The 10,571-nt window shown below is 71.2% G+C and overlaps 1 protein-coding gene across 1 annotated transcript; it reads right to left on the bottom strand.

The window, feature by feature from the left end:
• Positions 1-485: 485 nt before the first annotated feature.
• Positions 486-8,862, bottom strand: LOC104566770 (EMI domain-containing protein 1-like). The gene is made up of 15 exons (XM_088539213.1): positions 8,671-8,862; positions 6,867-6,980; positions 6,683-6,786; positions 5,275-5,355; positions 5,106-5,167; positions 4,861-5,035; positions 4,721-4,795; positions 4,139-4,288; positions 3,560-3,646; positions 3,423-3,475; positions 3,287-3,340; positions 3,009-3,053; positions 2,876-2,920; positions 1,845-1,929; positions 486-577 (listed from the first exon to the last, which is right to left on the bottom strand). Exons 1-15 carry the CDS (start codon positions 8,790-8,792, stop codon positions 486-488), a joined length of 1,344 nt encoding a protein of 447 aa, XP_088395339.1. The 5' UTR covers positions 8,793-8,862.
• Positions 8,863-10,571: the final 1,709 nt, after the last annotated feature.

Here is a 10,571-nt window from a genome sequence, read left to right as displayed (position 1 = left end):
CGATTGGCTGCTGCAGGGGCCCGAGCGTGATGTCATGCCGCCACGCTACATGACCTCGTCCTCCCGGGGACTGCCAGCCAGGCGTGACGTCATGCAGCCGGGAAGGGCACCTGGGCTGGGCTGGGTGTCCCTGTGGCCCAGACTGGGCATGAGCTGAGACCGGATCCAACTCGTTGCCCCTGTCCCCTCCCAAGCTGGCCTGGGGAGAGACTTGGGCCCGGCTGGGGGGCCCCCGATGTCCCCAGTGTCCCCGTTCCCGCAGGCTCCCCGCTCCCGCTGGAAGCAAACGCACGCAGGCCGGACACAGGCTTGGGGCAGGCATTTAATGTCCTCAGGGGGCGGTCAGTGCCCAAGCAGCGGGGCGAAGCGGGGAGCCCATCCCGTGGCGCCCGGCGGCGCAGGGGAGGACACACGAAGCGGCGTCAGGATGCGGCCGAGGCGGCTGGGAGCAGCACCGGGAGGGCAGCGGGGGCACCCATCGTGGCTCATGGGGTGCTGGCGGGCGGGCGGCGGGAGCGCTGCGGCTGGGGGGCGCTGGGCGGCCCCGCGGCGCCGCTGCCCGAGCCGGGCTCCGGTCCTGCGGGAAGAGGAGGTGTGAGGGCCTTGCACAGCTCCCACCGCGGATGGGGGCCCTGGGGACCTGGCTCCCAGTGGCACCGTTCCCGGCGGCACCGTGCGCGGCAGCCCCTGCCCAGCACCCGGCTGGCACCCACGGCAGGCGGCAAGGAGCCCCCTCCCCGCGGGTAGGAGAGCAGGTTGGGGGGCAGAACGGCACCCACGGGCGCCTCCGGGGTCTCCCCCAGCCCAGGAGGGGCCCCGTGGTGTGAGAGAGGCTCCCGGGGCTCCCTGGGGCCTTGGGGAGCTCTGGGGGCTCCCTTGATCCAAGAGGTCTCCCTGGTCTCCCTAGACCCAAGATGGTCTCCATGGTCTCCCCTGGGTCAAGGGATTCTCCAGGGTCTCCCTAGTTTCCAGAGGGGCTCCAGGCTCCTTCTCCCCGTTATTCCTTGGGGAGCCCCAGGTTCTCCCTCTTGGATCAGGGGTCTCCATGGTCTCACTTGGCTCGAGGGGGCTCTGGAGCCCCCCTGCTCCTGGCGAGCTCCGGGGACACCCTCGCTCTGGGCAGCCCGGACGCCTGGGCCCGCCGGCGGGGGGACGCGGCAGCCGGGCGGGGGCGGCAGGCGGCGGCGCTGTTACCTGGCCAGGTGACAGCTTCCAGCAAGGTGACCCTTCCAGCCAGGACCTCCAGCTGGGCCTGCTGCCGCCGGAGGCTGTGGGAGCTACTGGCCTGGGGGAGAGCGAGAGAGCAGAGCAGAGAGCGCATTCGCCACGGGTGACACGGGTGATGCAGGCAGTGCGGACGCAGTGCTGGGGCTCTCGCGCACGCACGGGGAGGGTGCTCGCCAGGAGGCCGGGTGCTCGCGGGGATGCCCTGGTGCCAGCGGGTGCTGCGGGGCCCCTGGTGCCAGGGCTGCCGGGTGCTCCCGGGGGATGCCGGGGCCTCCCTCGCTCCTGTCCCCCACGGTGCCTCCTTGGGGGTGTCCCCATGGGCTGCAGATGTCCCCCTGAGGGACACAGGGCTCCCCCCACTCTCCTGCCCCACCACACATGGACCCCGTGCAGCGCTGGGCATGGGGGCGTTGTGTCCCCAAGCTGCCCTGGTGGCACCTGGTGTCCCCAGCGTGGAGACAGGCAGAGGCATTTGTGGGCTGCCCCCATGACCCTGTGCCACCAGAGGGTCCCCTGGCCCTGCAAGCAGGACCCGGCGTCACAGCTTGACCGCTGGCGCCAGCGATGGTGTCACGCCATGGCGATAGTGGCCGCGGGGGCTGCGGCTCCCTACTCACCGTAGAGCCCGATCATGGTTTCCAGGATGAGAACCCTCTCTGCTAGGATCTTCAGCGCCTCACGGAGCTGGTGTAAACCCTCCCCCTGCGGAGCGAGACGCGGTGGCGTGAGGGCGCGCGGGGCACCCGCGAGTGCTGGGCGCTTCGGGGCCCCGCAGCTACCGCCCCACTGCAGAGCTGCCCCCCGGGCTGGGTGCACCCCGGCACCCCTGACCCGCCGCGGCGGGGAGCAGGGATTTGGGGTGCCCCCCTCCAGAGCCATCCCTGCCCTGCACCCTGTGGCCCTGCAGTGCCACCCCCACCTGGGGACATCGACACCCTGGCATGGGCAGCTGCCACCAGCCTCGCATTTGGGGATGGGCGAGCAAGTGCAGCAGGGACTCCGTGCCATCGTTGGGGTCCCAGGGATGTGACATGGGTGCTGGGCACAGCGGGGGCCCCCCTGCCATCACTGGCACCCCCAGGGGTGAGAAGCGGGTCCAGGCACAGTGGGGACCCCCATGGCATCATCGTCATGCCGGCAATGAGTTCTGGGTGCCGGGCGCAGACAGGTCCCCCCAGCAGCACAGGGGTCCCCAGGGTGGCATGTGGGCATCAGGCACAGCGGCGACCTCCATGCCATCGTCAGGCTTGAAGGGACGAGACACGGGTGCAGGGCACAGCAGGGACCCCCACACCAGCGTCGAGGTCCCAGGAGCGACATGCAGGCGCCAGGCACAGCTGGGCACCCTCATGCCACCATAAGGGTCTCAGGGACGAGACGTGGGTGCAGGACACAGCTGGAGACCCCCACGCCACCGTCGGGGTAGACAGCAGCAGCACACTCCCGTGCGGAAGGTCCGCGCCATCCCCTTGCTGGGGTGGTGGCCCGTGGTGGCATCATGCGGGGCCACCGAGTGTGCCTGGCATCAGTACGAAGGACGCGGCCGGCGGCAGTTCCCCCTTGGCCCACGTGGTGGCACCCGCGGCGGGGGCACCCACCGGCCACCTTGTCCCCCGGCTGCCTTGTCCCCCGGCCGCTTGCCACTCACCCAAGTGCCCTTGTCACCCGGCTCGCCCCTGGGGCCTGGCTCGCCCTGCAACACAGAAAGGAGAGGGACCGGCAAAGGAGGGGAACAAGGGGACAGGTGCGTCCCCCTCCCGGCGACGGGTCCAGCCACCTACCTGTGCCCCGTCGCGGCCGCGGCTGCCCGGCTCTCCCTGGGGGCCCTGGCGAGCAGGGGATGGGGGGTTAAACAGTGGGGACGTGGTGGTGCAGCCCCCGTGGCGAAACGGGCACCAGAGCAGGGCCCGGCCGCCAGCGTGGTGCCCCCTGCACCCGCTGCCGGTGCTGAGACCTGCCGAGCTCGTTGCAGACGTGACGCCCGCCCTGCCCTGAGGCCGGGCACCTGGAGTGCCAGCACGGGGCCGGGTTGGAAGCGGGGACAACGGTGACAACTCACCCTGTCTCCCTTCTCGCCGGCAGGGCCGGCAGCCCCGGGTGGTCCGACTTTACCCTGTGATGAAAACACCCGGTCTCAGCCCGGGAGTGTCCAGCGTGGTGCAGAGTCACCCAGGGCTGTTGCTCCTGGCACTCACCTGGGGTCCGGGGGGCCCAGGCAGCCCGACAGGGCCGGGGGGGCCTGGGGGTCCTGCAAGGAGATGGTCATAGCTCAGTGGGGGGGGGATCACATGAGCTGCCCCCCCAGCCGCCCCTTGGCAAGGGGGACACTCACCCACGGGTCCTGCAGGGCCGGGGGGGCCGGCAGGGCCCACGATGCCCCCGGTCACATCCGTGAAGCTGTTGGAGAGCAGCGGGTCCCCTGCGGACAGTGGGCGCCGTGGGGGGGGGCAGTGGGCTCACCCCCCTCGCTTCCCCGTGCTCTCCCAGGCTCCCGGTGCCACCCAGGATGCGCCGGAGCTGCCGCAGCCTGGCAGCGCCTCCCGCCTTGTCCCCAGCCCCGCGGGGACACGGACGTGCTAGATGTGCCCGCACCCCCCAGCGGGCCGTGGCTCCCGGCTCATTCGAGCCGTGTTTGCTGGCGGAGGCCGAGAGCTTCCCACGAGACCCGGGAAGGCCGGAGGGGAAGAGCCCTCCGTGCCTGCTGCGCAGAGGGGCGCAACCCCTGTATCAGACAGCAGAGAATCCACCACAGCGCTGCCCGCTCTGCCAGCGGGGACCTCCCATCCATCCCTGCGGCACCATGGACCCCCCAGGGTGGTTTCCCCCTGGAAGCCCTTGTGGCGACCCTGGGGGGTGGCCCCAGGCCCCCCGCCCTGTCCCCAGATCAGCGCTGCAGAGGGGCCCTCCTCACCTGGGCTGGACACGCGGGATATGGCCGGTCCTATGGGGGCCCGGGGAGGGCCAGGGGGACCTGGGGGTCCAGGGAGCCCTGGGGTCCCCTTCTCCCCGGGGAGGCCCTTGGCTCCATCGCGGCCGGGGGCTCCGGGGGGGCCCGGGGGCCCTGCAGGGAGGAAGAGGAGGGCGAAGGCTCTGACCATGCTGGGGGGACTCCCTGGAGCCCTCCCCATCCCTGGTGTCATTGGTGGTGGCCCGAGGGGTAGCTCTGACCTGGAGGGGGGGTCACCTCCATCCCAGGGCAGGCCCTGATGGAGCCGGGTTGGGAAGAAGCCCAGAAGGGCAAAAGGAGGGGATGGCTCCGGGCTCCATGCAGCATCACCAGGAGCTCGAGGGGAGCTGGGGATCAGTAATATTTGGGGGGGGGGGGGGGCAGGGAGCTCTGAAGGCTCAAGGAGGGGCTCCGTGTGGCAGGGCAGGAGTGGGTGACATGGGGCACTGTGGGGACCCGAGAGGCGTTTGCGGGGGACGGGGCAGAGGAAGGGGGAGAAAGGAGAGACCTGGGGGTGCCAGGGGTCCCTTGGGCGGGACATCTCACCTGGGGGCCCCGTGCGGCCCTGGGCTCCGGGCCCCGCGGCGGGACCCCGGCCTCGCACATCGCCCTCGGGGCCGGCTCGCCCTGCACCGGAGCAGAACCTCAGGGAGGCCCCTCGCCTCCATCCCCCCTTTCCCACCAACTGGACCCACTGCCACCACGCCCGGACCCCCGGGGCGCCCCCCCCCAACACTTACCGTCCTCACCGGGGCTCCCGCGGGCGGCCGGGGACCCCCAGAGCTGCCCAGGGCTCCGTCCCGTGGGGGGACCCCAGGGTGCCAGCGAGGGCGGCGGGTCGGGCGCCGCGAGCCGGGCCACCTGCAAGGAGAGGCTGGCACTGGGGGGACACGGAGGCGCCCCCCTCGGCGGGGCGTCCCCCCGCGCTCACCTGGTGCTCCAGCGCGGCGAGCCGGGCCGCGAGCTCGCCCAGGCGGCTGCAGTTGAGGCACCCTGCGGGTGCGCGGGCAGGTCAGTGGGGCCGGCGTGCGCCCAGGCCCGGGGCCGCCTGCTGTGTCCCCACCGTGTCCCCGCCGTGTCCCCGCCCCCGAGGCACCCACCTGAGAAGGCCGCGGGGGGCCGGCCGGTGCCCCCCCGGCCGGGCCGGGCCGCGTCCCGCAGCGCCAGGGAGCCACGAGCGTCTGCGGAGGGGAGGGGGCTGAGGCGCCCCGCGCGGGGACACCCATGGGGACACCCCTGGGGGGGCCCGGGCTGCACCCCGCGAAGGGCGAGTGGATCTGCAGGGCCCCTCCATGCTCCTGTCCTGTCCTTGCGCCCAGCACCTTCAAAGCCCCAAACCCACCCGTGACCCCGTGTCAAGACCCCCCCTCTCCATGGCCAGGAGCCAAATTTGCCCCCCAGAGCACCCAGTGCTGTGAGCCAGGACCCTCAAAGCCACCCAAGACCCCGAGCCAGATCCTCCCAAACGACCAACATCCTGAGCCACGTCTCCCCAAACCCACCCAGGACCCCCCAAGTCCTCAGGACCATGACCAGGTCTCCCTGGACCCCCCACCCAGCAAGACTCCCCAGCTCAGCTCAGAGCCTAGGGGAGGTGGCAGGGGACATGTTCCCTTCGCAGCAGGACAAGGGTGTCTGGGGCAACATCCCGCCCGCACTACCACCACACCCAGGCACTGCCACTGCCACCGCCGGAGGGGACAGCCAGCGCGACCATAAGCGGCGCCAGATGTGGGGCACAGGGCCAGCGCACAGCAGGGAGGAGGAGGAGGGCAGAGGGAAAGCACGAACTGAGAAGAAGGAGGAAGGGCCTCCCCTTCGCAGCTGCCACCCAGCTGGCCCCAGGGCCCCTGGGCATGTGGCAGCTGCCATCCCGTGGTGACCGAGCCCCAGGCCCCCCAGCCCTCCGCACCACCCCACAGTCCCCACAAGTGTCCCCGTGTGGCAGGGCCATCTGCTGGGAACGTCCCCCTTCCCGGGGGCAAGGCCACCCCCACCCCAGCACAGCCAGTTAGGCCTGTGACGTGGCCCAGTGCCCGCTCTGCTTGTCACTCGCGGGCAGGCACAGCCGCATGTGGGCACAGCCACCCGGCCGCTGCCCACCCACTCAGCCACGCACATGGGAGCAGCCACCCACGCGGTCCCTGGTCCACAGGCACAGCCATCCGTCCCACCATCCCTCCTTTTATCCACTCACCGACTCATTTACCCCTCCATGCATCCAGGAACATTCTATATCCATCCAACCACCCATCCATCCACATGGGGATCCATCTGTCCATCTTTGCCCCCACACATTCATGGGTGCCCAGTCCACAGAACCTGCCAGTGCCCCTACCATGTTCTGCATGCACATCCATGAGCAGCATCCATCCACCCATCCATGGGTGCACAGCACCCAACACTTGCTTGCTCTCCTGCCCCATGCTGCCTGGCCCTGCGGCAGTGGCGGTGACTGGAGGGACACGCTCTTGGAGGGCCACCAGCGGGTCCACCGCTGGGTCCTACCTTCCTCGCAGCTGGGGCCGGCGTGCCCGGGGCAGCACTTCCACTGCAGCGCCGTGAGCGTCTTGTAGGCCACGCGGTACATGGGCCGCACGACGGTGCGGTAGCTGCCGGCATGGAGCGGGGCACCCGCGTCACCCGTGTCCCCAGGCTGCCAGCCAGGCCCTGGCACCGCGACTCCTCTTACCTGCCGCCGCCGCAGGCCAGGGGCCACCGGCAGCTCTGGAAGACGCGCTGCAGGAAGGTGCCGTTCTGCACGTGGCACGACACCGTCCGCGTCACCGGGTAGGAGCACCAGTTGCTGCAAGAGGAACCGGTGGCACCCGCAGCCCTTGGAGGGGGCCCTTGGGTGCCAGGCACGGGTACCCCAAAGCACAGGGGGCTGAGAGTCCCACTGCTAGAGCTGCCCGACAAGTGCCCGTGGTGCCATCTGCCTCCTGCATGGGCTGGCTGGCACCCTGCGGACCTCATCCCTGCTCCAGGGGGGCTGGGCAGGATGGGACCCTCCTGTCCAGGCAGGGACCCACAGGAGATGCTCCCAGGTGGCATCTGCTGCGCCCCACGGACCAGGGGCCCCCGCATTCCTGCCGCATTCCCGGGCGGCTCGGGGCTGGCGCCAGCTCGACGTCCGTGCTGGAGCGGGGCCGCTGCCCCCCGGCGCCCCGCGCCCCCGTCCCATCCTGCACAAAGGCTCCTTTCACCGGGCGCCTCCACCCGTGTAGCTGGTGCCAGCCCAGGGGACCATGGCGGGGACAAGCACGGTGCTCCCAAGTGCAGAGTCCGTGCACCGGCCCGCCAGGTGGGTCAACACGTGGCAAGAGCGCAGAGCGGGGATGGTGCCCTGGAATGCTGGGATGCTCCGGGAGAGGTCCCAGATGCCGCGTGCCAGTGGCAAACAGGCCCCGGCCCGTTCAATCTCCCCATCTCGGCACGGGCTCCACTCCCGCTCCAGGGAAATGCCCGGCTTGGAGGTGTCTGCGGAGGCTGGGCCCGGAGCGTGCGAGCGCTCGCATGGCCCGGCCTGACCCGACCCACCCCGGCACTCGTGCAACGAGCATGCCTGGGCTCTGCACCTGGTGCTCGGCGCCGGGATGTGCTCCGAATCCCAACAGACCTCCCTCGGAGCATCCTCTTGGCTCTGTGCCCCTGGCTCGGGCACGTGGGACCCCAGGGATGTGCTGGCGCCCCAGGAAGGGGGCCAGCGGGCACCAGTGGAGCGATGGACACCGCAGGGGCTGAGCATTGGGCTGGGGGAGCCCGAGGCAGGACAAGGACATTTGGTGCCAAAGTTTCCTGGGCTTGGCCGGGTGGGAAGGGGAAATGAGGCAGCTTCTGCCCGTCGCCTCGCTGACCTGAGCGGAACCGGGAGGTCCCGGCAATCCGGTGCCGGAGCCGGGGCCCGAGCCAGAGATTTCCTGTAAACAACCCCCCCGGCAGCCCGCCTGCCACTCTGGCGGCGCGGGGACAGTGGGGACGGGGTGTCATGGGCCTGTGGTCCTGGGGACACCAGGGTTCCCCCAGCGCTGCATCCCCGGACACAGCAGGATCTTGGGGATGGGGCGGCTCCCAGGAGAGCCCAGGAGTCCCAGGCAGCCCCAGGAGCCTGGAGGGGTCGCAGTACCCTCCCCGTATCCAGGCCTCCCACTGCTCCAGTAGCTCCATTACCCCTGGTTAGTGGGTCCCAGAATTCCCATCAACCTTGTATTTGTGCCGGCCCTGGTGGCCCCAGAGCCCCATGCCAGCCCTGGTGGCCCCAGAGCCCTGGTGGCCCTGCTGGCCGGGAGCCAAGCACCCCCTCCGTGCCCGGTACCAAGTGCTGGGCTACACCGGGTGCTCATGTCCCCATACCCAGTGCCTTGCCGCCCATGCCCCGCTGTCCCTCGTGCCCACTGGCCCCCGGTGCTCCGTGTCCCCAGCAGCCCCCGAGCCTGCTGGTGCCAGTGGCCCACGCTACCGCCGGTGCCGGTACCGGTGCCGGTATCGGGCCGTACCTGCGGGCGGAGGGCTGCAGCGCGGCCGGGCTCCATGTGCCGGAGCCGGGGGACGGCAGGAGGCAGCAGAGCCCCAGGGCGAGCAGGCGGCGGGGCCAGGCCCCCCCGGCGCCGCCCGCCATGCCCGGTACCGCCCGGCCCGGCCCGGTTCGGCCGGTTCGGCTTGCTGTGCTGCGCGGCCACCGGCGCCGAGAGGGGCGGCCGCCGTTGCTGCTCGGGGAGGCGGCGAACGAGAAGGAGGAGGAGGCGGAGGAAGAAGGAGGAGGAGGAGACCCTCCGCCCCCCGCCGCCTTCCGCCCGCCCGGCCCGCGGGTCCCGCTGGCGACGGCGGGAGGGGAGGCGACCGGCACACGGGGCAGCTCCGGGGCACCGGGCGTGGGGGGGGGTCCGGTCCGAAGCGGGGGGTCCCGTTGCGGGGGCTGGCTGGGCTGGGATCTGGTGCAAGGGGGCGGGCCCGGGGGCCCCGAGAGGGATCGGTCCAAGCGGGGACGCGGCTCTGGGGGAGCCTGGTCCGGGGAGGGTCCGGTCTGGTCCAGGGGGATCCGGTCCAGGGATCCTGCCGGGGTCCTGGAGGGAGCACGAGTGGCTGGTGCCAAGTGGCTCCATGTGCGTGTGTCCCCATGTGGCTGTGCGTGTCCGAGCTGCTGGCAATGCCCGCGTGGGTGTAGGTCAGCGTGCGTGTGCCTGTGAGCCTCCGAGTGTTTGTGTACAGGTAGCAGCGCACACACGTCACTGGGGCTCGCGCCGCTCCTCGTGTTTGTGTCTGTCTGGCTGTGCATCCGGCTGTGTGCGTGCATCCGGGTGCGTGTGTGTGCGGGTGAGCGTGTGTGGTCTCTGCTCCAGGGCTGGAGGAGACGAGTGTGTGCACGGGAGTGGGTGGTCTCCAGAGGGGGTGTCAGTGTGTGTAGCAGTGTGCGGGGGGTCCGCACAGGCGGCGGGTGTGGGTGTGCAGGGGGCTGTGTGTGCGCGGGGTTGCAGTGCTGGTGGTGTGTGCACACCCACACAGGGTGTGTGGTCTGGGTGTGACTGTGTGCGTGCAGGGGTCCGGGGTCTGTGTCACCCCAGCGTGATGCCCTGTCCCCATCTTCCCCCCTGGGCCTGTCCGCATAGCAGTGTGGGGACACGTCCCGCGGGGTGGCTACTAGGGGATAGGGGTGACATGGGGCCCTGTCCCCCCCTACGAACCAAGGGACAGCAGCTGTGGGGAGGGGGCCCACGGGTGCCAGCCTCCCCTGCAACCACAGGGACAGCAGAAAGGGGACCCTGTTCCGGTGCGGCCGGCACCGCCGGTGCCTGCCCCAGCCTTGGCCGCGCGCCCGGCACGTGGCAGCCCCGGGGGCGTCTCGGCGCGGCCCTCTCGCCCTGCCTCCAAGGGGCTCTTCAAAGAGCCTCTTTTCTCCCTCTTTTGTGATGCCCCCCCTCCCCGCGACGCGCCGCAGGCGGCGCGGGAAGAGCCGAGCGTTTCTTCCCGCGCCAGCGGGAGCGGAGGCTGCCTGGGCATCCGGGAACATGCCCGGCGCGGTGGGAGCGTGGCACTCGCGGCAGCGCCGCGCTGGCAGGCAGTGCCATCCCGCACCACCACCCCGGTTCCCGTGCTGCCTCCAGGGTGCCACCGCAGCCACCAAAGGAAGGGGAGATGATGCAATTGCCTGCGCATCAGCACCCAAGGGTGCACTCGTGCCCATTGTGGGTGCGTGGCCCCGTGGGCTCCCCCAGCTCCGCGCACCCGGCTCTTGCCGTGGCACCAGGCCAGGCGGCCGAGGACGGCAATGGGCAGCAGGCCAGGGAGCTTAGCGCAGCCAAGGCTGCCTGGGCCGCGGCCAAGGAGCTGGGATGCACCGGGCTCCTTGCGCCGCCTCCTTCCTGCCCCTGGGGCCGCACGGCCATGGGCAGAGCCCTGA

Source organism: Tinamus guttatus, unplaced genomic scaffold, assembly GCF_059628265.1.
Source record: "Tinamus guttatus ecotype Peru unplaced genomic scaffold, ASM5962826v1 Tinamus_guttatus_pri_ptg001488l, whole genome shotgun sequence".
NCBI classification, from domain to species: domain Eukaryota; kingdom Metazoa; phylum Chordata; class Aves; order Tinamiformes; family Tinamidae; genus Tinamus; species Tinamus guttatus.
This window is presented reverse-complemented; position numbering and strand designations above follow the sequence as displayed.

Coding starts and splice junctions, on each gene's coding strand:
- LOC104566770 (XM_088539213.1), bottom strand. CDS start 8,792: ATGGCGGGCGGCGCCGGGGGGGCCTGGCCCCGCCGCCTGCTCGCCCTG. Junction 5,036..5,105: donor TCGCCGCGCTGGAGCACCAG/GTGAGCGCGGGG, acceptor CTCTCCTTGCAG/GTGGCCCGGCTCGCGGCGCC. Junction 3,647..4,138: donor ATCCCGCGTGTCCAGCCCAG/GTGAGGAGGGCC, acceptor CACTGTCCGCAG/GGGACCCGCTGCTCTCCAAC.